The sequence below is a fragment of the Cricetulus griseus genome, chromosome 6 (assembly GCF_003668045.3).
Source record: "Cricetulus griseus strain 17A/GY chromosome 6, alternate assembly CriGri-PICRH-1.0, whole genome shotgun sequence".
Taxonomy (NCBI): Eukaryota; Metazoa; Chordata; class Mammalia; order Rodentia; family Cricetidae; genus Cricetulus; species Cricetulus griseus.
Window position 1 is genome coordinate 18,517,656 of NC_048599.1, and position 24,112 is coordinate 18,541,767.

A 24,112-nucleotide genomic window follows, 5' to 3' on the forward strand; every position below is an offset into this window, starting at 1 on the left:
TTTAAAGTTAGAATTCAACAACAACAAAAATTGCAGAAACCCTACAAACTCATGGAAATTGATAATGCATAATTGCACCATTCCTGGCTCAAGGAAGAAATAAAAAAAGAAATTAAAGAGTTCCTAGAATTTAATGAAAATGAAGACACAACATACCCAAACTTATGGGACACTTTGAAAGCATTGCTAAGAGGAAAGTTCATAGCACTAAGTGCCCACATGAGGAAACTGGAAAATAGTCACACTAGAGAATTAACAGTGCAACTGAAAGCTCTAGAACAAAAGGAAGCAAACTCGCCCCAGAGGAGTAGATGCCAGGAAATAATCAAACTGAGCGCAAAATCCATTAACTAGAAACTATGAAAACATTACAAAGACTCATTGAAACAAAGAGTTGGTTCTTCGAGAAAGTCAACAAGATAGGCAAACCTTTATCCAAACTAACCAAAAGGCAGAGAGAGAGCATACTAATTAACAAAATCAGAAATGAAAAAGGGGGAAATAACAACGGACACTGATTAAATCCAGAGAATCATCAGGTCATACTTTGAAAACCTGTACTCCAAAAAAATTTGAAAATCTAAAGGAAATGGACAATATTCTGGATAGATATCACTTATCAAAATTAAGTCAAGAACAGAGAAGCAATTTAAACAGACCTATAACCCCTCATGAAATAGAAGCAGTCATCAAAAGTCTACCAACCAAAAAGGGCCCAGGGCTAGATGGTTTCAGTGCAGAATTCTACCAGAAATTCGAAGAGGAGCTAATACCAGTACTCCTCAAATTGTTCCACACAATAGTAGCAGAAGGGACATTGCCAGGCTCTTTTTATGAGGCTACAGTTACCTTGGTTCTCGAGCCACACAAAGACACAACTAAAAAAGAGAATTACAGACCAATATCCTTCATGAACATTGATGCAGAAATATTCAACAAAATACTGGCAAATCCAATCCAAGAACACATCAGAGCACTCATCCACCATGATCAAGTTGGCTTCATCCCAGGAATGTGGGGATGGTTCAACGTACGAAAATCCATCAATGTAATCCACCATATAAACAAACTCAGAAAGAAAAGCCACATTGTCTGGGTTTTTAATGTTTAAATTTTCCAATAACAGAAATTGCAAGAGCATACCATCAGGTTTACATGCAAAAGTTGTAAGAACAGAATTTAGCTTAAGTTCAACGTCATTCTCTCGCCCTCCTTCCCCCCACACACCCCATATCTCCCCCAGTGTTGTAAGTTCACAAGCAAATTCTTAGATTGTGTAAACTCTTCCACTTGATGAAATTTTTCTAAGTTAATTTATTGGTACTTCTGTTCTTACAGTTGCCCCATGGACTTTTCATTCAAGTCACCTTGATGCCTTTGCTCTGTGTCCTCCCAGTTAGAAATCTGAGGAGGGCTCCTGAGCACTGATGTTCAGTCTCAGTTCAAATTGACCCCATGTTAATCATAAGATACGTAGACAGAGACAGGAGCACAGATTATAGATGCACACAGGCACGAGAGCGCCCACATACCCCTCCCAGAACCAGCTAGTCAGGTTAACAGTGAAGAGAGTATTAGAAAGCTAAGCACTGCTTCAGCAGTGCCCCAGGGCATTGCCACACTTGTTCTCCAGCCTGCTCTCTGAGTCCTGATAACTTCAAGGAGAGAGGTTAGGTGAAACTTGGTGGTAGAGTTCTATGTAAAGCACTGTTGGTGAAAAAAGAACAAAACCAACTGAAAAGCACCACCCATGTCAGACTGTGGCAGAATGTTTTATAACATCTTTCTCCATTTACTTCCTAGAGTTTTTCAGATAAACCCAAGCAGAGGAGACCACGCTGCAAAGAACCTGGAAAATTAGACATCAGCTCTATGAGTGGAGAAGAGAGAGTTCCTACTGTCCCCAAGGAGCCAGGACTGAGGGTAGGAAGAGGGCGCTGGGTGTGGGAGCAAGGGGACCATCTTGCCTATGCCATGCGTTGCACGCTTTAGAGAAAGCCCTGCTGAGCAATGGGTAGCTGGGTGGCGTTCTTCCCAGAGGACAGAGGCCAGCTCAGAGAGCTTAAACTTCAGCAAGTGCCACAGCAGCTGTGTCTCCTGAGCTTACGTTTTCCATCCTCACCTCCTAAACAGTTTGTTAAACCATTCCAAATGGGATAAAAAAAAAAAAAAAAAAAAAAAAAAAAAAAAAAAAAAAAACCTTAGCCCTGGACATCAGTCTGTTGTTTCCAATTTAATAGATGCCATGATGGAATCATGTATGTCTTACCTAAGTTTTTAATGACCATTTAAGTAAGACATTTCTTCCTAGTGCTTCTGCGCTGGCAATGAAAAACAGCTGACTCTAAGCACTGCCATTTTCCTATTATAGAATCATAAGACTGGAACCAGCTTCAAAGACATCCGCAGAATACTTGGAGTTTAACAAATCTGAGTTTAACTAATTATAGTTTACAGATGGATACAAGTTTGAAATAGAAAAGTTTTAACCTGTAGGGGGCGGTAGTGGCATTTCCCACTGCACACCAGGAAAATTTTGTTTTGTTTTTTTGTTGTTGTTGTTGTTGTTTGAATCAGGGTTTCTCTGTGTAGCTTTGAAGCCTGTCCTGGAACTTGCTCTGTAGACCAGGCTGACCTTGAACTCACAGATACCCACCTGCCTCCCAAGTGCTGGATTAAAGGCATGCGCCACCACCGTCTGTCTCACCTTGAGCATTTCATCTTCAGTGCATCCCAGAGAAGAGCTTCTGGAAATTTCTGTAGAGACAGAAATTAATGCTCATCACTCCTTTACAAGCACTGACCTCTTGCCAGCAAAACCCATTTCTAATCTTGCAAGCCAATCTTCTCTCTATAGCGCGTCGCCTTCCTTTATGAATTAAAAACATTCCCTGCCTCTGAGGTCCCTTTGCTACACTGAGGCAAGAACAGGAAGCTTTTGTCTGCCTGACCCTTGGGACTGCTCAGTCTTCCCAACACATAGGTGGGCAGTGGGTCTCCGAGGCTCTTCCAGAGCATACTGCCTCTTCTTTCCCAAAGGATCTCTTACACCATTCAATGGGTATAGCAAAAAGCTTATGAACAACAGAAACGTGTTTTCCATAGTTCTCAAGCCTGAGACATTGAAGGTCAACTATCTGGTGAGAACCCAGTATTCACAACCATTTTGTTGCACCCTCACATGGAGGAGGAGGGACAAATAAGCTCTTCTGGGATCTCTTATGAGGGCACTAATCCCATTCATAAGGAGTTGGCCCCCATGATCTCATCACTGTAAAACCCTCACTGCTCCCCAGCTTTGGGGGTGGGGTTTTAACATCCAAAGCCCAAGGCAGAAATCCTTTCCCTTCTAAAAATAGATTAAAGACCATAAGGAACTTGGTTAGAGCTCAGTGTTCTGCTGTATGTGCTGCAGTTTGTCTGGTGAAGTCCATATAACATCAAGGGCAGTGAGACTCAGCTTTACAATGCCCAGGCTGTAGTGGCTACTAATCAGCTACATACGTACACATATGTTTAGTGTATAAAGAGGTTTTTATTTGTTTGTTACAGATACAACTACCTAATTATCATCACTGCCGTACATGTGAACATTGATAAACTGTGCTGTCAGCATCACACTCAGATTTTACCAGTGATTCCAGAAATGTCCTTTAGACCTGACATTGTTTGGCTCTGTTTTGTTTTGCTTTGGGGCTTTCTAAACATTGAGTTACCAGTTCTCTCTTTACCCAGTGTTTGTTGGATGGCCTTTGTAAGAATATTAAGACTGATATGGTCACCATCCTTGTATTGCTTCTACCCAAGAGTTTAAGGGCTGGAACAAATGCCATCATGTATTGATGAGGCTGTTCTCTGGTGAAAATCTCATGCAGTCATCTGGGAAGCAGCTTTGCCTCCACTCTTGCTTGAACAAAGCACTGTTGCTCTCCAGGTACTCTCTCCAGACCTCTTCTACAAGAGGAAGCAGGTTTGCTCCCCCTCCCGAGGGTATAATTACCAGGATGGAGAACTGCCAAAGTCCAATTTGGCTGCTGTGTGTGGTCGAAGTGCTGCTGGGAGGGATACCTGTCTGTGGTGGGCAGTATCTGGGTGGCTGAAGTAGCTCTCTTCCACAGCAAGTGGTGCGGACTGACTTCCTCTGTCAGTGCGTCCTACACTGTACGTGAATCATTCTCTTTACCCTGGGCTCTTTTGCTCTTTATACCTGAGGAGAAAAGAAGAGCAGGCTCCACCTTCCCATCAAGCTCTGGTTTCTCAGAGGCCCCTGTGTGCTTCCTGAATCTGTGACTCTAACAAGGGCTGAGAGTGGATGTTTTTAGACGTCCTAGAGCCTGAAGAGCCATCCCTCTGTACCTAGTAGGCAGGACCAGGGAGACCAGAGAAACTCAGTTTAAATCAGGAGTTCTCAACCTGTGGGTCACAATCCTTTTACAAGGGTCAAATGTTAGATATTTACGTTATCACTCATAACAGTAGCAAAATTAGTTAGGAAGTAGCAACAAAAAATAATTTTACGTAGTGGTCACAACTGTATTAAGGAAAACTGTATTAAAGGATTTCAGCATCAGGAAGGATGAGAACCACTGGTTTAAATTATGGTAAAGGTCTTTTTTAGAGTAGATGGTTAGAAAACAACAAGATTTTTTTTATCAAGTGCTGGGACTGTGTTCTTCTCAATAGAAAGACCTTGGAGGTAGAATGTGCCTTCCCGTTGTAGAATTATGGGAAGAATTAGAGTATGTGTAATGTAAAGGAGAAAGACTCCCTGGCATCTCTCCCTGGCTGTCAGCTGTAGGCAGGCTGCAGAGAAGGGATCTCACAGAAGCCTTGAGATATAGTTGTGCTTAGCAAGAGAGCTTATGGACAAGCAAGGGACCAAGATGGCATAGTATAGAGCCCAGAGCAGAGTGGTTTGCACTGGTGAACGAGCTCAAGACAGACTGGTAGAAAACCATCCTTTTAGCTGGGCCCCATCTTGCAAGCTTTATGGTCTCCTTTTAGAAATAAACAGCCAGGAATTTATTTCTAGTTAATTCCTAGAACCAGAATGAGCACTTGTCTAGCACACTCCAGGACAAACCATCCTGGCATGTTGCCAGTGGCTGGTCCTGTTGGGAATAAAGGCACATGGCATGGTGTAGTATGTAAAGAACATGGGTGCTTCTCCTACTCATTCTCTACCAGCTCTTCCCACAGTAGTCCTTTCCACTCAGGTTTGAAAGGGAAAGACTCGTGGTGTCACTGTTGAAGAGGTTCCTTCCAACTCTGTGATAGTAAACTAAGGCAGTTTGTAAAGTTCTCTCAGTGTTGCCATCATAAAGCTTTTTGTCCATGATAACTGGGTTTTTAGGGTTTTTTTTTTTCCCCCGAAATATTCTTTGGTAAATTGAAGGACAGGAATAGCACTTCGAAAATAGCTATCTCTGGGGACTCGAAAACATCATGATTCAGTGTATGACAGTAAGTTGAGATGAGGTGATGGAGCCTCTGGGTTGGGGACTGTCATGTGGCATTTCTGTTGTTGCTCTTCCTGTCACCATCGCCCCTTCCTGAGCACCATCTGAAGGGCTGACTACCACCTGCAGGGAAATAGATGCATTCTATCTAGTAGCTTCTCTTGGGGCCTTCTATGCCTGTCCTCATAGTTCACTGAGCTAAAATCAATGTCACCAACAGCTATCACTGCCCTTTTAGCAGAGCTCTGTTGAGTTTGTGACAGTTATATATTTTTAATGGTTTTGGGAGAAGAGAGGCAGTGAAGGCAATAGGACATGCCAGAGTTATGAGTAAAGTTCTTATACCAGTCTCAGCAAGTGGTTCTTACCTGCTCAGAAGCCCATATCTTAAGGCTCGGGCCTTAATAATAGGATTCTTCTGGCCCTTTGGTATCTGTCAGTGTGACTGGCACCTCCTTTTCCACCCTTTTCTGCTCTGTTGAGGAGTATAAGAAGAATGCTGCCTCTGATTCTCAGATAGGCAGCTGCAGAGTCCAGCTTCCCCTGCCAGATCCTTGCTGTGAACTCCCTCCAGATTCTCAGGAAGAGGCACCAGATTCGCTCAGAGAAATGCTGGGCTCCTCAGCACAGATGCAGGCCATTCTACCACACCGCCTTGATGTTGTATCCACAGTACAGATCCAATGGCACCAGACCCATTACTGGCACTCTGATCATCCTGGTCTCACCCTTGCTAGAGTTCAAAGAAGGTTGTAATGTGAATGCCAGCCTTGTGACACTACTGTAGGAGGATACCCAGGGCAGTGGGGCCTCTCCTTCCTGTGTGTGTGGGAAAAAGCAACCACCAACACAAAGGGTTTCCTTTGTATCACCCTTTTGTATGAGAAAAAGCTGAGACTGCTCAACAGCTCGAGGATGTTTTAATCCTGTGCTCTGTATTACATGATAAACTAACAGAACAACGGTGAAAGGTCCAGGGATTGCAAGCAGCCACTTTTTCCTGTGGAGGAAACAAGTTTCTCTTTACAGGGATTCACATCAGCTGCAAAACAAGGGAGAGGTGGAGTCATTGTGATCGCAGTAGCTTCTGTTATTCCTCTCCACAACCAGAGCATGAGCCCCAAGGAGTGGCTTTCTGCTGCAGCCTCGACCTCCCCTGCCACGGTTGCTCTCCTGCCACCATCAAGGCCATGTGTTCATCTCTGGTTTTGTGCTATGGTCCCACCTGATAAGGCATAGTGGGAAATGATCCATGTGTTTAGTGCCAAAGGAGAAGCAGAAGTGCTAACTGTGGAGCTCTTTGCTAATTAAAAAAACTGGAGAGCCTTCAATCTTAGCACTCAGGAAGTAGAGGCAGGTGTGAGTTTAAAACCAGCCTGGTGTACAGAGCAAATTCCAGAACAGCCAGCGTTATAGAGAGAGACCCTACCTCAAAAAAAAAAAGAAAAGAAAAGAAAAAGTTTTTTGGAGTGAACTCCAGAAAGAAGAAAAATACGTGCTCTCCCCTAAGGGAAGCCAGAGCTTTAGTTATTAGGGTGGCATATGCCCAGCAGTGCTCAAGGTCCTTCATTTCTACAGTCTGTGTGTACATCCCTTTTCATCCCAAATCACAACTTCCAGGGACTCAGGAAAGATTGGGACATGTGCATCATTAGCATACCATGTCCCTAGCAAGTGCTTCTTCCTGGGGAGGGAGGGACAATATGTTAAACACTTCACTTTCTGTGACTTTAAGTGTCACTGTCTTTTTTTTTTTTTTTTTTTTAAGCCAAAGCTGACACATCCTAAGCCTCAGCATCAGCTGTAGTATTGCCCAGTCAGCCTTTAAAATTAACTGCATCTGACTCCACCCCCTCTGCTGCTTCAGGATGGTCTAATGTTATGAGAAAGATGGCTGCTATGTTCCAGTGAAAGAATTATGGTCATTAGAGTCAAGACCTGGGGCACCGTCAGTGCTGGTCGCTAGTTCCCAGCTCTGCCAGTTTCTCATACAACAGAAACTGCTCTTGCCAGTCAGGGTTGAAAGCTCTGTCTGATGGGCAGTGGCATCTGGTTGCTTCCTTGCTACTTAATGCTCTCAGCCTCTAAGAGTCAACCCCCTCTGGGCCTGTGGACAGGAGATACTCTTTTCCACTAGAGCACTGTGTGGAGCTGGGAATAAGCTATGCCAGTACACAGCTGCAGCTGCCACCTACCATCTGGTAACTTTCAGCATCCAATGTTTCTTTGTCCTTTTTCAGGGGTTTCTCCCAGAAAGCAAATTCAATCACACCCTAACTGAGCCTGTGCTTCGAGATGCAGGCCCCCGCAGGAGGGGGAGGCGGCCTCGGAATGAACTCCTAAAAGCTCCAGCCATTGTGGCAGACTCTCCCTCTGGAATGGGACCATTGTTCATGAATGGGCTGATAGCAGGGATGGACCTGGTGGGATTGCAGAATGTGAGAAATATTCCAGGCATTCCTCTCACTGGGCTGGTGGGCTTCCCAGCTGGTTTTGCTACCATGCCTACTGGTGAAGAGGTTAAAAGCACCCTGAGCATGCTACCCATGATGCTGCCAGGCATGGCCGCAGTGCCCCAGATGTTTGGTGTTGGTGGACTCCTCAACACACCCATGGCAACCACCTGCACAACCACTGCATCAGCATCTCTCTCAAGCACAACAAAAAGTGGTACCTCAGCCACTGAAAAAACTACAGAGGACAAGCTGAGTGGCCGTGATGTAAAAGCAGACACTCTGGTTGAAGATAAGCCTGGCCCTGGTACGTTTTCTGATCAGTCTGAACCCACAATAACTACTAGTAGTCCTGTGGCTTTCAACCCATTTCTCATCCCAGGGGTGTCTCCTGGACTCATCTACCCATCCATGTTTCTTTCCCCTGGCATGGGCATGGCTCTGCCAGCCATGCAGCAGGGCAGACACTCAGAGATGCTTGGCCTTGAGAGCCAGAAGAGGAAAAAGAAGAAAACAAAGGGGGAAAACCCCAACCCAGAACCTGCTTCCGGGTGTGAGAGGGAACCAGACAGTGATCAGAGCTGCACCGAGTCCAGTACTGCATTGCCTCCAGAAAGAGAACATGTGGCACAGGCTGGGGAAGGGGGGCTCAAAGACTCCAATGATGACACCAATTAGAACTTTTTCATTTAAGAAATTATTGTGACTTGTAAGTTTCTTATCCCATAAAGGTTTGTTACTTCCCTCACTTCACCTCCATAAGAACCTGTGTTTCCATCAGTAATATTACCTACCTAATTTCCTGTCTGAGAATTATGGTAACATGTTAATAGTTGCAGGGTCTTGCCACTTCATTAGATAAGTGTCATCTACCTAGTCTAGGAGGCACAGAATTCTTTCTTTTATCCAGTTCATTCCAGCAATCATAGTTGATACTGTACTTGGTGACATACCCTTCCCCCGTCTCTTTCAAGTCCCACTTATCTGAGGAAGAAAATGGCAGAAGAAAGCTGCCTAGGGATTCACCGTGGGTCCAAAGAGCAGAAACAAGCAAGCTCTTTTTTTGGGAGCAGTTGAATAGGAAGAGGATATCGAGGAAACCAAAAGGCACAGAATAGGAAGTGCTGGTATGTGCTTTCTTAGTTCAAGTGTCTGTTTTATCATGGTTACTGGGTACTCTACAGCGTATAAACTAATGATTGAAAATGCACATACTGATGGCTTCTTTAAAACAGGAACCTTCCTGATAGTAATACAGTCTCCCCCTCATAGTTGTATTTCCTCATGCAGCAAGAGGAAATACTGGCCAGCTAAGCAATGTGCATATCATCCCCACTGAATGAGAGAAGCTTCAACACTTTGAGTTACTGCAGCAAGTGGGAGGGCACTGCTCACCCGGTCCACTAGCACTGCTGGCACCTTATCCCCTGGGAACTCGAGCCACGCATTTCCCCTCTGTGTTAAAAAACCTGCTGGATTTTATTTTGTGTTCTTTCACCCAGAGCCAGGCTTTCTGGAGCCTATGGAAGGTAATTGTTCAGCACATGATAGATTCTGTCATCGGTATGGCGTGACAAAAAACGAATACCACCTTTTACATTACAACTGTGAAGTTTTCCCTTCTCCATTATCTCTGTACTCTATTGGTATCTTAGATTTGGGCCCAAATTCCAAATTGCCAGTTGGGCAAGATTCTGTTAAGTCAGCAGTATTCTCTCTCCTGCCTCTCCATCTTGAAGAATTGAGCAGGGAAGAGCCCACCCAGTGGCACTTCAGTTTCCCATTTCTTTCCCCCTTTTCCCCTTACATCATGTCCCTCCTGACGGTCTCCTTCATGGACAGCTCATGCTTGAGACTTGAATCAGCCAAGCCCAGTTCTCAGGGGCTAGATGGCTGGACAGGTGTTCGACTACCAGATTCACTTTGTTGTCACAATTGACTGTATTGTTATTTTTTTTTCCTTCCTGTTTCTGTTACAGTATTGCTAATTTATCAGAAGGTCTGAAAGTTTGGCATGCTATTTCAGTTTGCATTATTTATTTATAATGATTTTGTCACTGTCTTTTATACATTTGGGGTTATAAATTATGTAAATGTTAAAATGAGCATCTCAAAGAAGTCTGTTAAATTGTGACCGAAAAAAACCAATCAGGTGTATTTTCAAAAAGGAGAGTCCCGGTTTTATGAATCATAGATATAAACTAGAAATTCTATAATTGATCTATAAGAAAGAAGAATCCAAGAACTGAATAAATGCTATTTAATGATGTATTTGTAGTGTAGAAGGTCTGTGATGCTGACAACAGATTTCTTAGAAATGCTGCTCGCTATTGAACTAACATTCTGTTCAGTTTTGCCTCCAGTGGAAGCAGAAAGGGTTTTTCAGCTGTTAAATCCTAAAAATCAATATAATTTATTTATGTAAAAGAAACACTCAATCAATATATTTTTGAACCTTTTAAGTACTAATTTTCTTTTTATCAAGTAGAAAAAAATGTATTTGCCCTAAATCCTTAAAATACAAATGCTATAAAAACTCCTGTATCTTGAAAGCCTTACTGCAAATTAGCATTATAGCCGCCCAGCAGAGTCTGCTCTTCCTGTTGTCTCGTGTTGTTCTATGTGGAAAGCTGTTCTCCCCAGCTGCCACGTAAACCTCCAAGTAAGTCACGGGTTCATTGTAGACCTGACTTAACCACCAGCATGCACAATCCCTTGTTATATCTTACCAAACCTGTATGTTAACTCTCGGGTGTTTAGGCTTCTGTTGACTGCTGTTGTGACAATGTTTGCAAAATGAAATTAACACTGTGGATTATTTGCTCTGTAAGGCACAAGTGCTTCTTATGATTATTTTGACGTTTCCGAGAGCAAAAGCCAAATTTAAACTCTCTTCAGCAAACTTGAGCCTCTTCATCTAATTCCATCTCACTCCTAGCCATAACGTCCCTTGGTCATTCTTCACCCATGTCTCTCATAATAAATTGTCTGTGGTCTTGATCCTGAATTTAAAATGGGAAGTTCAAAATTCAGATTTGTATTGAGGATTTCACTAGCACTTGGATGTCTAACTATCTGGGCATTTTATGAGTATGTCACATGTATACCAGGAATCTATAGTCCTTCCAGGTGCCCAATTCCTGCTGGACATCAGTCATGGGGACTGACCTGATCCATTCCCCTACCACCAGAACACAGATTAAATTGTGCCATGGAAAGGAGTTAGCAGCATAGCCTCCCTCCTTCAGACCCAGCTCAAAGGCTTTTCCTAAAGGCACTTCTTAAGACCCATACTGAAGTCTCACCTCAAACCTGAAATCTCTGAGGGAGCTAGACTGCTGTTGGGTTGTGTGTCCCATAAGATACAGGTACACCTGGTCTCTTTCAGAACTTTGTTTCCTGGGCAATAGGGAAGCACTTGCCTCCAGAAGGTTATCGGTGAGACTGGAAGAAAAGAAGTGGACCTGGGTGAGGACAAAGCAGGACACTAACCCAACCTCACCTGTGGGTGGGGTCCCTACAGGAGCCTACACACCGGCATATGAAGGGATAGGTGCTGATGGAAGGAGGCCACTCAGTCCTCTGCTACTGTTTTTCAAGTGAGAAAGTATTGGTCACCAGCTTAAGATCTCTAATGGAGGACCAGCAGGTAACTCAGTGAGTAAAGGTGCCTGCTGCTAAGCATGATGATCTAAATGTGATCTTCAGAAGCCACATGGTGGACTCCTCAAAATTGTCCCACACAGTAAATGAATGGCCTTTCAAATCTCTAATGGAGAGTTAAGGGCTCTCCTGGATAGAGAAGAGCTAACTCACTAGTAGAGTCTTGGTTTTGTTCCTTGCCTCAGCCCCTGTCCAAGACAAACCCACCCCACCCCCAATACAGGGGTTAGTCAATATACTTTGTAGTATTTTGATTTCTCATAAGCAACCTCATTTGAGCTTGTGGTCCCACTGGCAGAAGACAACACCCCAGCCCTGACTTCTGTGATACTAGTCTAGGACCTCTCAACTTGGAGACCAGAATTCTGAAGAACTCAACTGAAAACTTGGCACTGGGGAAAAGAGCATACAAGAGCCACACTCATTGAAGACCTTTATGCCTGAGTCTTTTACATCTCATCTTGTGGCTTTGTTCATTTGCTTGGTCTAGAAACCTCAAAGAATTTCTTTGAGTCTGAATTGGGGTTCACCAAATCCAAGGACTTGGTTTTAGTTTGGTTGTGTTTTCAGCTTCTCCAAACCCATCATCTGAAATATACAAGCTGAACAGCAAGAGCCCAGGACATGGTACTCATAGCTGCCTTAGTGATCCCCATATGAGATATCTGTGGGATAAAACAGGAAAGAGGTGGATTAAGTACAGGCTGGTACTAGGACAGTATTTCATGAGGTCAGTATGGGACTGGAAACTGAAAGTGGCAGTGACAAATCAGTTTTACCCTGGAGGACAAATGGGGAAGATGGGGTGAGAAGGGAGAAGTGGAGTCCCTGGAAGACAGACCTGGTTCCCTGGAGATGAAGGAGCTACACTCCTGCCCTCCCTGTGGTGGATCCTCCTCTGTGATCATTCCTGAAGGGTCTGTAATGGGATTGATGGAAACAAGCAAAATCCAGTCCTGGGTATTTACTCCCTTCAATAGCTGATGGTGAGCAGTGCCAGCCCCACTGGAAAGAGAGAAACCAATGATGAGGAAAGAGCAAAGAAGTGCTGCAGGTCTAAGACACGTATGCCCTCGGGTTGGACTCAAAGCACTGCAGGCAACGAGCTTTCTGGCCCAACCCCAAGGCCCACATACAAGAAAGGTTGCTTTCGGCAATCTGTGTTCTGGGTGGGTAAAGAGTCCTTCGTAGAGCCAGGAAGAGGGAGTTGGTTCTGTACGCACTATCAGGACTTACTCAGAATGCTGACTGGCCCTGTCCTTGGTCTCCACAATATCTCTTTGGCATTATCTCTGTATCCATAAGAGACCTGAGGTCCAGAGAGGGTAAACAGCTTGTCCAGACAGCCAGCTGATCAGTGACAGAGCTGGACTTTGAGAATCCAGATTGATTCTAGAGCCCTAAATTGACTGTGAGGAGTTTCGGGGAGCAGGCATGCTCTGGAACCTGTAAAGTAGCATTAAATGCAGATGGCTGAAGAAGGGGGACCATGCTGGCTCATGCTGCCCTTTGCTCCCAGTATCAGCTTGGAGGCCAGTAGGGAGACATTTAACTTGAGCAAGTAGCTTTTAGCCTGTTTTTCTGGTGTTGGGAGGACTCCTGGCTGGGGTGTAATCTGGAGACATCTGTGTATCTCTGTGTTTGGCCTCATCAGCTAGGGCCAAAGAGCCCTGTGAGATGTGGCTGCCCGTCTCAAAGGGCTTGAGACCTGCTCAGCTAGAAGAACCTGAGGAGGAGGGACCTACAAAAGGGAGATTAACACTACTCTCCCAATCTTGTTCTGTATTTGGACTCTCATCCTAGCACACATTGGTGCCTCTGTGGGTCACTGAGTCAGGGGTCACTGGGTCAGGGCTTGACCACAGCATATGATCCACAGATGAGAACCCAGCTCAAGTAGATGACCACCTGCCTTCAGTGGCACAACTAGTGGGCAGAAAGGCAAGAATAGTCTAAGTGTAGTGTCTTTACTCTGGCTTTGTGCATGAAGCCACAGGGCCCATATACCTTTCTAGAGTAGAGCCAACCAACTATAGCCACAGGCTAAAAAGGGACTTCCCATGCATAAATTATGCAATAACCAAAGGAATATTCCATGGATATGGAGATTATATCGCATTTAAATTTTATTTACCATAGTTTGTTTGTGCTCAGCCACACTCATTCCAGGTTATCTATGCTGCTTTTGTGCTGGCACTGCCATTGTAGCAGGAGTTTGTGGCTGTGAAAGCCTAAGATGTTTATTCCCTGGCCCTTGACCAAGAATGTCTGCTGACCCCTGGCCTGCACCATCAGTCTAATTCATAGACTCATGAACTCAAACATGGTTCTTTAGGAGTGTGGATCCTACCATAGAATGGGAGGCTCACATTACAAAGCAGCCCTGGACCCCAGGCAGCCTCTCTTGAGCATCCTGCAAAACCCTGCAGCATCCTTTCACTTTGAAGGAAAGTTTAATCTACCCTGCTCTTTCCAGTTTTTCCTGTCTTTTTGTGGGGAGCCAAAAGAAGGCAAATTTGAAGATGCTATCAAGAGATACGACTGTTACAGAAAAGACCTGGAAAGTGATGAGGAGAAAAAGTCAGGGTGTAAGGAATAACCAGGAGGCAAAGCCATAGTTTGACAATGAAACTAGGAGAATCCTCATAAGTGGCAGAGGCTGATCAACAGAGTGGAACGCCTGGAAACCTTGCAGGGAAACACGTGTGGCAGGTGAGCCTGACGTCAGTGCAGAAGTAAGAGCTCACCATACCCTCCCACACAACCCACAACAAGCGCAACAAACACCTCCTGAGCTCCCTGCAGCCAACTGGACTCTGATAGCTTAGAAACTTCTGTGCTCTTCCACAGTGGAGCAAGCTGGCTGCACCCTGTCTTTGGGGATCTGAGTATTAAGTGAGGGATAAGACTTACCCAAAGAGTGATTAGATTGTGTAGTCATTGCCCATTCAGACTTAACACCAGGTAGAAAGGCTTGAGATACCGAGTGTTTTATTCACCTACTGGCCACACAATGATAGCAGCCACCAAAGTGGTCCCAGAGGAAATACCACAGCATTCAAAAAGGAAGATGGAGAATCCCCCATCAACATCTTAGTGGATTTTTGTCAGCCCTTGTGGGCAAAGTTTCAGACTTCTTAGAGGATCTGTATTAATCTGATTGCACTGCCATAACAAAATTGCTTAGTCTTGCAGTGTAAACACATTTTCCCTACCATGTGGAGGTCAGAAGTCTGAGATCAGGGTTCTGAAATGCCAGTCTGTTTCTGCTGAGCACTCTTACCGACTTGTAAACAGCTGCCTTTTCATGGTGGGCACCTTTGTCCCTGTTAAGGGTGCTTGCTAAAATCCTTATCAAGTTGGGATACCACCGCTATAACTTCATACAACATTAATCACATCCCCAAAGACCCATATCCAGATATAGCCACACTGAAGTTAGGGCTTCAATAGATGGACTTGGGAGGAAGGACTTACATTCACTCCTTGTCATGACCAGGGTTTACTACCATAGCCACAAAGAAAGATGCTCTTGGTATTTTTCATCACATTGAACAAAGTGGGGAGCTGTGGGCATCCACATCTGTGGATATACTCACAGGAAGCTGAGAAACAAGTTTGTCCATCAAGGGGCCCTCTATTCCTCACTGGCACTTGAGGTACAGCAGAGTTTGTGAACTACTACTTAAAGGCAGATGGCATATCTAGATGACATGGACACTTGGATTTTTTTGTTTTGGGGTTTTGTTTTGTTTTGAAACTGGTTTTCTCTATGTAACTTTGGCTGTCCTGGAACTCACTCTGTAGACCAGGGTGGCCTCAAACAGAGATCCGCCTGCCTCTGCCTCCCGAGTGCTGGGATTAAAGACATGCACCACCACTGCCCGGCCAATATTTTTTTTTTTTAGATTTTTAAGAATTTACTTATTTTATGTACATTGGTGTTTTTTCTACATCTCTGTCTGTGTGAGGGTGTCAGATCCCCTGAAGTTGGAGTTACAGTTGTGAGCTGCCATGTAGGTGCTGGGAAGTGTACCCAGGTCTTCTGGAAGAGCAGCCAGTGCTCTTAACCACTAAGCAAGGACATGGAGATGATGGAGACCAAAACCTTGACATTTGGCTAATTATCTGGTACCAGTGATAGCCAGTGCCTGTCTTATGGGGATGTGAGCTCTATGTTGCTTCATACCTCACTCAACAGAACATGGAAATTTAGGTGCTTAAATTTTATTGATATTTTAAAATACATTTTACTCATTCTTAAACTCCATGCATGCGCATGATGTTACCCACCTGCACCTTCCTCTGACTTCCCCCATACCCTCCCCACCACGTCTACCTTCCAACTCCATAGTCTCTCTTTAACCCATTGAGTCCCACTTGTGTTTTTCTGTGTGGGTGTGGGGCCATCTGCTGGAGCATGGGCAGCCTACCAGTAGCCACATCCCTGAAGAAAACTCCAGTAGCATCCAACTATCTATAGTGTCTGTGCTGGGGTGGGGCTTCAGGAGCACCTCCCCAACCATGCTGCAACCAGAAGTTATCGGTGGGGGCAGTGGGGGTGGGGGAGGCTATGAAAGAACATTTCCTGCCATGACAGGGCTTTGCACATATGAACTCACAGAAGTTGCCTTCACAAGGCCTGAATACGATTAAGTTCCCTCATTTTTAAGTGTATGAAGACAGTTCCTTTGCACATCATGTGAGGCAGACAATCTGTCTGCAGGCTGAGCCTAGTTCACAGAACACATTGGCTGTTTGAGTGATTACAGACCCACGGGTGCCGACAGGTGCCTGAGAAAATCTGCAGGCATTAGGGGGATACAAAAGTAGATTCTGTGTAGAGAGGTGACTTCCCTGCCCTGCACTGCCATGTCCCCTGGCTTTAAAAGCAGACTGATGAGAAGGGTTCAGTGCAGCACAGGATAGACAAGTAGCTTAACAAAGTCCCCTAGGTCTAACCTGTCATTAGGCCCCACCTCAGGCCCTGTTGGAGTGCAAGACTGTGGCATCACCCTTCAGATCACCACTGCACCCTCAATTTTCTCCCGGTGCATCTGGCCTCCAGGATCCTTATGATTGCCAAAAAGTGAAAGATCTTACTGTAGTCCCCTGCAGGGCTGAGTACAGGGAGCAGAGTGCCTGTAGTGAGATGGAGGGAGATCCCACCATGCCTCCTCTTTCCTGGCTCTGGCCAGGATAACAAACCAAGACAACTGTAGCTGCCTATACACTACTCCCAGTATGCCCTCCCCCACCCCTACCTCATCTCTGACCCAGACTTTTCCACTTGCAGATCTCAGACTTTCCAGACAGCCAAGCTGGATGGCCAAGGAGGGAGGGAAGAAGTGATGGGTAGAGATGCAGCAGGGGTTGAACACAAGGTCCCAGCATCTTTTGGATTCTATGTCCATTTCCAGCATCCAGGAATCTCTCCTACTCCAGGCCAACTTCCCAGTTCTTCTACACTGGGACTCCAAAAGCCACCCTTCTTAACATGGCTGCAATAACTCTCATACCAATTCCCATTGGCAGGCCAATGAGGCATTGCCACTGCAGTCTGAACTGCCTGCCACTCAGGATCTTTTCTTATCCCCCTAGACAGTTGTCCTCTTGAGCCCCTTGGGACTCTAGAATGAAACCCTGTACAAACACAGGGGAAGACCCTGGTCACAGCAGCCTCAGTTGGACTGGGAGAAATGAGGCCATGGCCCCCAGCACCCAAGTCAAATAAGTGCCGAGGAAACCCTGACTTTGCTATTTGGAGTCCTCTGGAGGCCCTTTGTTCCCCTCAGGCCAGGGGAAAGGGGCAGCTGGCCCTCACAGCTTGCTGCAGTGAAGCCATGGAGAAGCCAGCGGGGCCACCAGCTGCTTGTAAGTGGGGCTGACTCCAGGATTTCCTCTGCAGAGGCTGAAGGATGCTTAAATGGGGCCTGGATCCTACATGGCCTGGGGGAAACCTCCTTGGGCCTCTTTTCCTATGTCCGTTCCATTAATAAGACCCCTTTAGTTCTGCTGCCCCAGCACAGAGCCATGAGGTGCTGTGCCCTCCTTGTTGGGGCAGGAGGTTTCAGGGCCCTCTCTGTGGCTGGAGTTAAGTACCAATATTCCCATTCAGTCTAAGGGGCCCTAAGTCTCCCAGGCAGGATCCTACCTTCCTGTTCTATTTCCCATGAGGCTTTCAATAAAAAGTTTGGCTAGAGACCAAGGAAATTTTGAAAACTCTATGGGTTAGACCAAGATGTACAAATCTGTCTTCCTCCCAGAGCTGATAGAGGCCAGATTGCTCACAAGTGCAGAGATGGAAGCAGGAGATGGAAGGAAGGGACAATTTAAAGAGCCCTTGTCTATTGCAGAACCCCCAGCAGCAGCCCGCCCTTTGGAGAGGATGGGGAAATGTGAGCAGAGGTAGCAGAGATGACACTTAGGACCAGGTTTCCCCCCCCAGACACACCCACCCTAACATGTTTAGGTACAAATATGGTTATATGGACAACATACTTTGCAAATATATACTCACATAGCTAATGTATACAGAGAGGGGCACGGATGACCCAGAGTTCTGCAGAGCAATACACAAATATGCTTTTATTCACAGATAGAAACACCCCCAAAGATGTGCACAAAGGTTCACAGTACAGATAACAATGCCAGACCCAAGAGGTTAAGAAAGGGCTGGCACTCACTGTCCATCCAGCCCACTGGGACCCAGCACACATGTATGTATAAAGACATATGTTCCTATGTACACACAGAGGAAGAGAGAATCCCTTCACAGTAGTTTGTTTTGTATTTTGATTCTGGGATACATCCTGCAGTCAAGACCTGGTGTTAGGAGAGAAAATGGCTTTGTCTCCTGGGGATAGGGTTGTGGGAGCAGCTGCAGCCTCCTCCAGGATAAGTGTCAAGCCAGTTCCTCACCCTAAGGAGGAAGGTCAAGTCAGGCCTGCCATAGGATGGAGAGTAAGCAGGGGCCTGGTGGCTTTGGTAGGCTCTGCCACCAATCCCAGAGCATAGCATAGCACAAAGCCTAGAAAGCCAGTTGTTCCCAGCCCTAACTACTCTGATTTCTGACCTTGGGCTAGCCTGGACTGCATGCCTGCCATAAGCCTGTAGCTTCACTTTTTGAGTGGAGTTGGAAGATCGAGCTCTGAGTTAGAAAGACTGATGGGGAACCTTGATTTTTGTCACCATGACTGGGTGGGTTTGAGAACACGCCAAACGTGTTTGAGCCCTAAATATGAGTTTCTGACAAGTGATCAGTGATCAAATACAGACTAAGGCCTCTTTATTAACCCAAGCCTTCTCTCTGTGTGCACAGTATCCTGTGAGAGAGTTGCCCTGCCCTCTCTGGCCCCATCACTCCCGCCTAGCTCCCTGCACTCTCTCCTGCTGTTCTGACACCAGGGAGGAGACAGCCATCTTTAGAGCTTCCCACCTCCTGTTCCCTCTTTCCCTGCCCCTGGGGCCCTGCTGGAGTGCCTGGAGGTATCCTGTGCCCTCTGTTTCCTCATCATCATCTGAAGGCACCTCTCCCAGACCTGGGCATGGAGCTGATGTCCTGAAGGGCTCACAAGAGCAGCCTGGTTTTCCCATCTGGGGAAAGTGATGTGCTTTGTCCTCTTTCAAATTCAAACTGAAATCTGTTTCCCAAGGTAAGAGCTTTTTTCCCAAGGAAGAGGCATTTGGGGTGGGGTGGGGTGGGGTGGGGATCCCTGTCTGCCCTCGGGAAGATATTGATACTGCTCAGAGCTAGTGGGAGCAGGAGCAGGTGGTTGTTGTTGTTTTTAAGGCAAGACAGCCTTCATCCCCTTCCTCTTGCACACAGCACTCCTTGTCTTTCTGACATGGTACAACACAGCCCAGGGGCTCACAAGAAGAGCTGCCAGGACACCTAGCCTTCTCATCTGGAAACTAAATAAACTTACCTGGTCACAGGCATTCTGTTACAGAGACAGAAAATGGACTACAACAGAAAATGATTTGTGTTGGGAGATCATCTCTAAGTAGCTAAGCAGCTTCAGAGAATTCTAGAACTTAGTCCAGTCATCAGGTGTTCACTTGAGAGCCTGCCATGCTATCCTTGATTCTCGGATTCAGCAGAGAGAGACAAAAACATCTGTCTTTGTGAGTTTGCATCCGGGTTCCCCTTACTGTGCACAAACCTTCTGTGTCACACATGCCTACATCATCTAGTGAGTTGGAGTCATCCCACAAAAGCATACATTTCTTTTTTTGTGCTCCCACAAAGTTTGGAATGTTACTATCCCAGCCAACTCGTCCCTGGTAGACTGCATATCTCAAGGAGAAGACATGAGGCTGTGTTTTCCAGAGGATGTGCAAGCACCATTGTCAGAGACAGCAGGGACTTTCAAAAGTTCAAGTGCATTAGGTAACAATACCCATCAGTGTAGTGTAGTGTGTGTGTGTGTGTGTGTGTGTGTGTTATGTGTGTGCTTATGTAGACTTGTGTACATGCCAGAGGTTGACATTATCTACCTTAGTCACTCCCCACTTTATTTTTAAAAATTATTTTATCATTAATAATCACCATTAGTATGAGACACACACACACACACACAGAGAGAGAGAGAGAGAGAGAGAGAGAGAGAGAGGTGGCAGGGATAGAGGGTTGCCACAGTGAATGTGTGGGAGGTCAGAAGACAATTTTGGGGAGTCAGTTCTCTCCCACTATGGGTTCTGAGAATCAAATTCAGATTATTAACTCTTTAAACCCCTCCAAGCCATCTCACTGACCCATTTGTGTATGCATCTGGAAGGCGTGCGTGTGTGTGGGGGGGGTGCATACCAGACCCAAAGAGAGAAGTCTCATGGAGAGTCCTGTCTAGACCACAGCCTATACAAGGACTGCCCCAGCCCATTTTCTTTCGCTGTCATTGGCCACAGACTGGATAATTTATGAAGCTAAGAGACTTGTTTAACTCACAGTTCTGGAGTATAAGAAGCCAAAGAGGTGGCGCTTACAGAGCAAGCATGTGCTAGTCCAGGGCTGTCGTCCTGTTCCTATAAAGCCACAAGTCTTATTATGGGGATCCTAGCTACCTCCCAAAGACCCCATCTCTAAATACTATTAACTTAAGATTTAGCCGGGTAGTGGTGGCACACTCCTTTAATCCCAGCACTTGGGAGGCAGAGGCTGGTAGATCTCTGTGAGTTCTAGGCCAGCCTGGTCTACAAAGTAAGCTCCAGGATAGCTAGGGCTGTTAAATAGAGAAACCCTGTCTGGGGAGGGGAGTGGCTACAGACCTTTCCACATAGTGTCAGTGGGGGCTTTACAACATGGCCCTGGCCCCATGCAGGTGAATAAAAAAGTGACAATGGATGGATGAAGCAAGTGCTGGCCAGGATGATAAGCTGGTGCTGTGACAGCCATTGTAGCATTCCTTGGGTTGAGGGACAAAGTAGATCAAAGATGATTTTTCAAGACAGCAGCTGAGCCTTCAAGGAGAGCTGGAATTTGTCCAGGCAGAGTGACCAGTACAACAAAAGTCATGGACCTAGGAACTAGGTGCCTGGTGTATGAAGCAGGCTGGCAAAGTGAGGAGTGTTCTGGGTGGAGGGAGGCAAGAGTGTTGGGTTCAGCAGGAAAGCTTTTGGCACCAGAGGCAGTGTGATTGCCAGGGAGACTGGGGAACCCCTGCCACGTGGAGGGCACCCAGCTCCAGCTGGACCTGCCATCTCTGCTTATCATGCCCAGACTCCAACCCACTCTCCTGTGTTCATCCAAGGAAGCTGCTTGGTCATATCCACTGTAGTTAGATTCTCCTTGATCCTTGGCTTGGGGTCCGTTTGAAGTCAATCTCTCTGTCTTTGCTCTTTGTCTCTCTCTCTCTCTCTCTCTCTCTCTCTCTCTCTCTCTCTCTCTCAGTGGTATGTGTGTCTCTCTGTCTCTATCTCTCTCTGCCTCTCTCTATTTCTCTCTCATCTTAATGGAAAGAAGTCTCACACAGTGAATTTGCAAATCTGTCACCATGTTCAGATATTCTCTTTGTTCACACTGTTAAGTATCTGAGTTCTTTTACAGTTTTGTATTTCATTTTTCCTAATACTTAAACCTTTAAGCCATCTGTGGTTTATTTTGGTATAAGGTAGGAATCTAACTTTATTTTTTTCCAAATTCTTAGCCAGTTATCCTGTCCCATTTTCTGAGTAATCCATCATTTCTGCAATCATTTGTTTATTTTTTTCCAAAATGTCATTCCCCCTCAGCTTAGTTTTAAAGGTATAGTTGCTATCTAGAGAAAAAGAAGAATGAGAAAGAATCAGAGAAGAAATGTGGGAAGCCCCCCCCCCGTTGGGAATATCTGTCTTAGAACATGAGAGTTCTCTCTTCCTGCCTCCCCAAGAAAATGTCAGCTGTTTCTTGCTTATTATGTTCCTGCTTATATTATGTCGTAACTTGTAATTGAGTTTCCTTCAATACATTTAGAGAGGAGAAAAATCTAAAAGGGATCATCATCTCTAGGTAATATATTAGTGTAAAAATGCATTACCTCAGGCTGGTGAGTTGTTTCCGTGGATAAAGGTGCTTGCCACCAAACCTGAAGAACCACATGATGGGAGGAGAGAACAATCCTCTGCAAGTTATCCTCTGGCCACCACACATATTCATTGTTCACACATGCACACATATAAAAACAAGTATACAGACAAAACTAACAAATGAATAAATGGGGTGGAGAGATGGCTGCTCTTCCAAAGGACCAAGTTCAGTTCCCAATACCCAAATGGTGGCTCACAGCCATCTGTACTTCCACTTCCAGTGGATCTGACACGGTCTTCTATCCCAGTACCCACAACAGGTAGCTCACAACCCACTGTAATTCTAGCTCTATAGGATCTGACGCCCTCTTCTGGTCTCCTTAGGCATGTGCACATGCCTCCACATAGACAAACATGCAAACATAATTTTTAAGTTAAATTTTTGTAAAGCAACACAATATAAGGTTGGAAAGACCAAGCAAGCCTGAAGGATACAAAATAATAAATAGAGGGTTAGCATGGTGTTGAATACTTCTAATCCCAGTGCTCAGGAGGCAGAAACTAAGAGAAGGATCTAGTGCTCAAGGTCAGTCTGGGCTACATAGCAAGACTGTCTAAAAAGAACAAAAAGGAAGAAAGCAGGGCTGGGAAGATGGGTCTAGAAATAAACCCCTTGCCACTCAAATGTGAAGACTGGTGTTCACAATCCCAGCCCCCCATAAATGCTGGGTGTGGCAGACTGCCTATAATCCCAGCACTCAGGAAACAAAGGCAGGACCTTCCCCAAGCAAGCTGGCCAGCAAGACTAACTGAATCTGCAAGCTCTGGCAGTGCACATCAAAGACTCTGCGTCAAAAACTAAGGTAGAGAACAACCAAGGAAGAAGGCCTCCACACGCACACACATGCTATATTTGCATGTCCCCCTCACACACAGGAACAGACACACATACAAACATACAAAGAGGAGGAAAATGAAAAAACAAACCCTGCTGTTTCACTCACTGCTGGCTCTGCCTGTGCCAGGCCCCTCTCCCCAAAGGTAACTGTGGTTGAAGTGCCCTCTTCTCTTTAGTCTGAAGAGCCTGTTTCTCGTCCATTCTGTGATTTCATCTGTAAAGGGTCTTCTTTGGGACCTTGGGTTTGCTGTGCCAAACTGTGTCTTTGTGCCAGCAACAAGCTGTTGAAAACATCTGAATTTTACCACACACTTCAGCCTCTGACCCACTCAAGCTTGCCTCATTGTTTGCCTCAGCTATAGCTATTCTATAGCTATTTTCCTCAGGAGCCTCATAGTGTATGCCCCTCCTCATTGACTGGAATTTCATTGGAACTGAATTGTTTTTACAGATTATTAGATTATTTGTCTGTGGGGTGGATTTCCCCTTTGGTGTCTCTCTTCTATGACTATGTTCAGACACTAATTTTTTCCTGGGTTGTCAGCATCCTCCTGAGAGTATCTCTGTCTTAAGGCATCTGCTGTGGCAGTCACAGCCACCTGAGAAGAAGAGAAAGCTGGAGGCCACCAGCCAGCAGGTAGGAGAGGGTGTTGGTACTCAGCAGAGTCCAGTGAGCACAGCTTGAACCAGCTCTGTGGGTCACCCAGGGGCCACTTTGGCTCAGTAAGCAGAAGAATGTTCAATCTGTTGGCGCTGTGGGGCCATGGAAGAAACTTCTGGAGGAGGCAGTGAGCTCTCCAACACTGGCTCTTTCCCAGTGTTCCAGGAGAAAAAAAACGGAGTCTGGGCTGCTTAGAGGCTTCCCAGTTGGTGACAGGCACTGGGGAAAGGTGCTGGGTCAGAAACACATACACACACACACACACACACACACAGGCATGAGTGCACCCTGGTGTTTCTACTCTGCTCAAGGAGCGAAGACTAAGTCTTTCCAGCTCCCTCCCCCCTCCCAGTCAATTCCTCGCACCTCATTTCTCTTTTTACATTGACTTCCTTCAGGTGGAATGGTGTTTCTCTATTTCACATTCTAAGACAAAAAAAAAAAAAAAAAAAAAAAAAAAAAAATCTCTGCGAGC

At 45.6% G+C, this 24,112-nt stretch overlaps 1 protein-coding gene across 5 annotated transcripts in view; it reads left to right on the plus strand.

Moving 5' to 3' along the window:
• Positions 1-24,112, plus strand: part of Chd6 (chromodomain helicase DNA binding protein 6) — a 192,164-nt gene that overhangs the window by 163,234 nt on the left and 4,818 nt on the right. For 4 of the 5 annotated variants that reach the window (XM_027423516.2, XM_027423517.2, XM_035446806.1 and 1 more), the window contains 2 exons: positions 1,804-1,923; positions 7,700-10,912. In XM_027423516.2, coding sequence (XP_027279317.1) covers positions 1,804-1,923; positions 7,700-8,590 — 1,011 coding nt within the window. In that variant the 3' untranslated portion in view covers positions 8,591-10,912. Of the gene's footprint in view, positions 1-1,803; positions 1,924-7,699; positions 10,913-24,112 lie in introns of those variants that run through there. The other variant, XM_035446807.1, reaches the window with a different exon arrangement.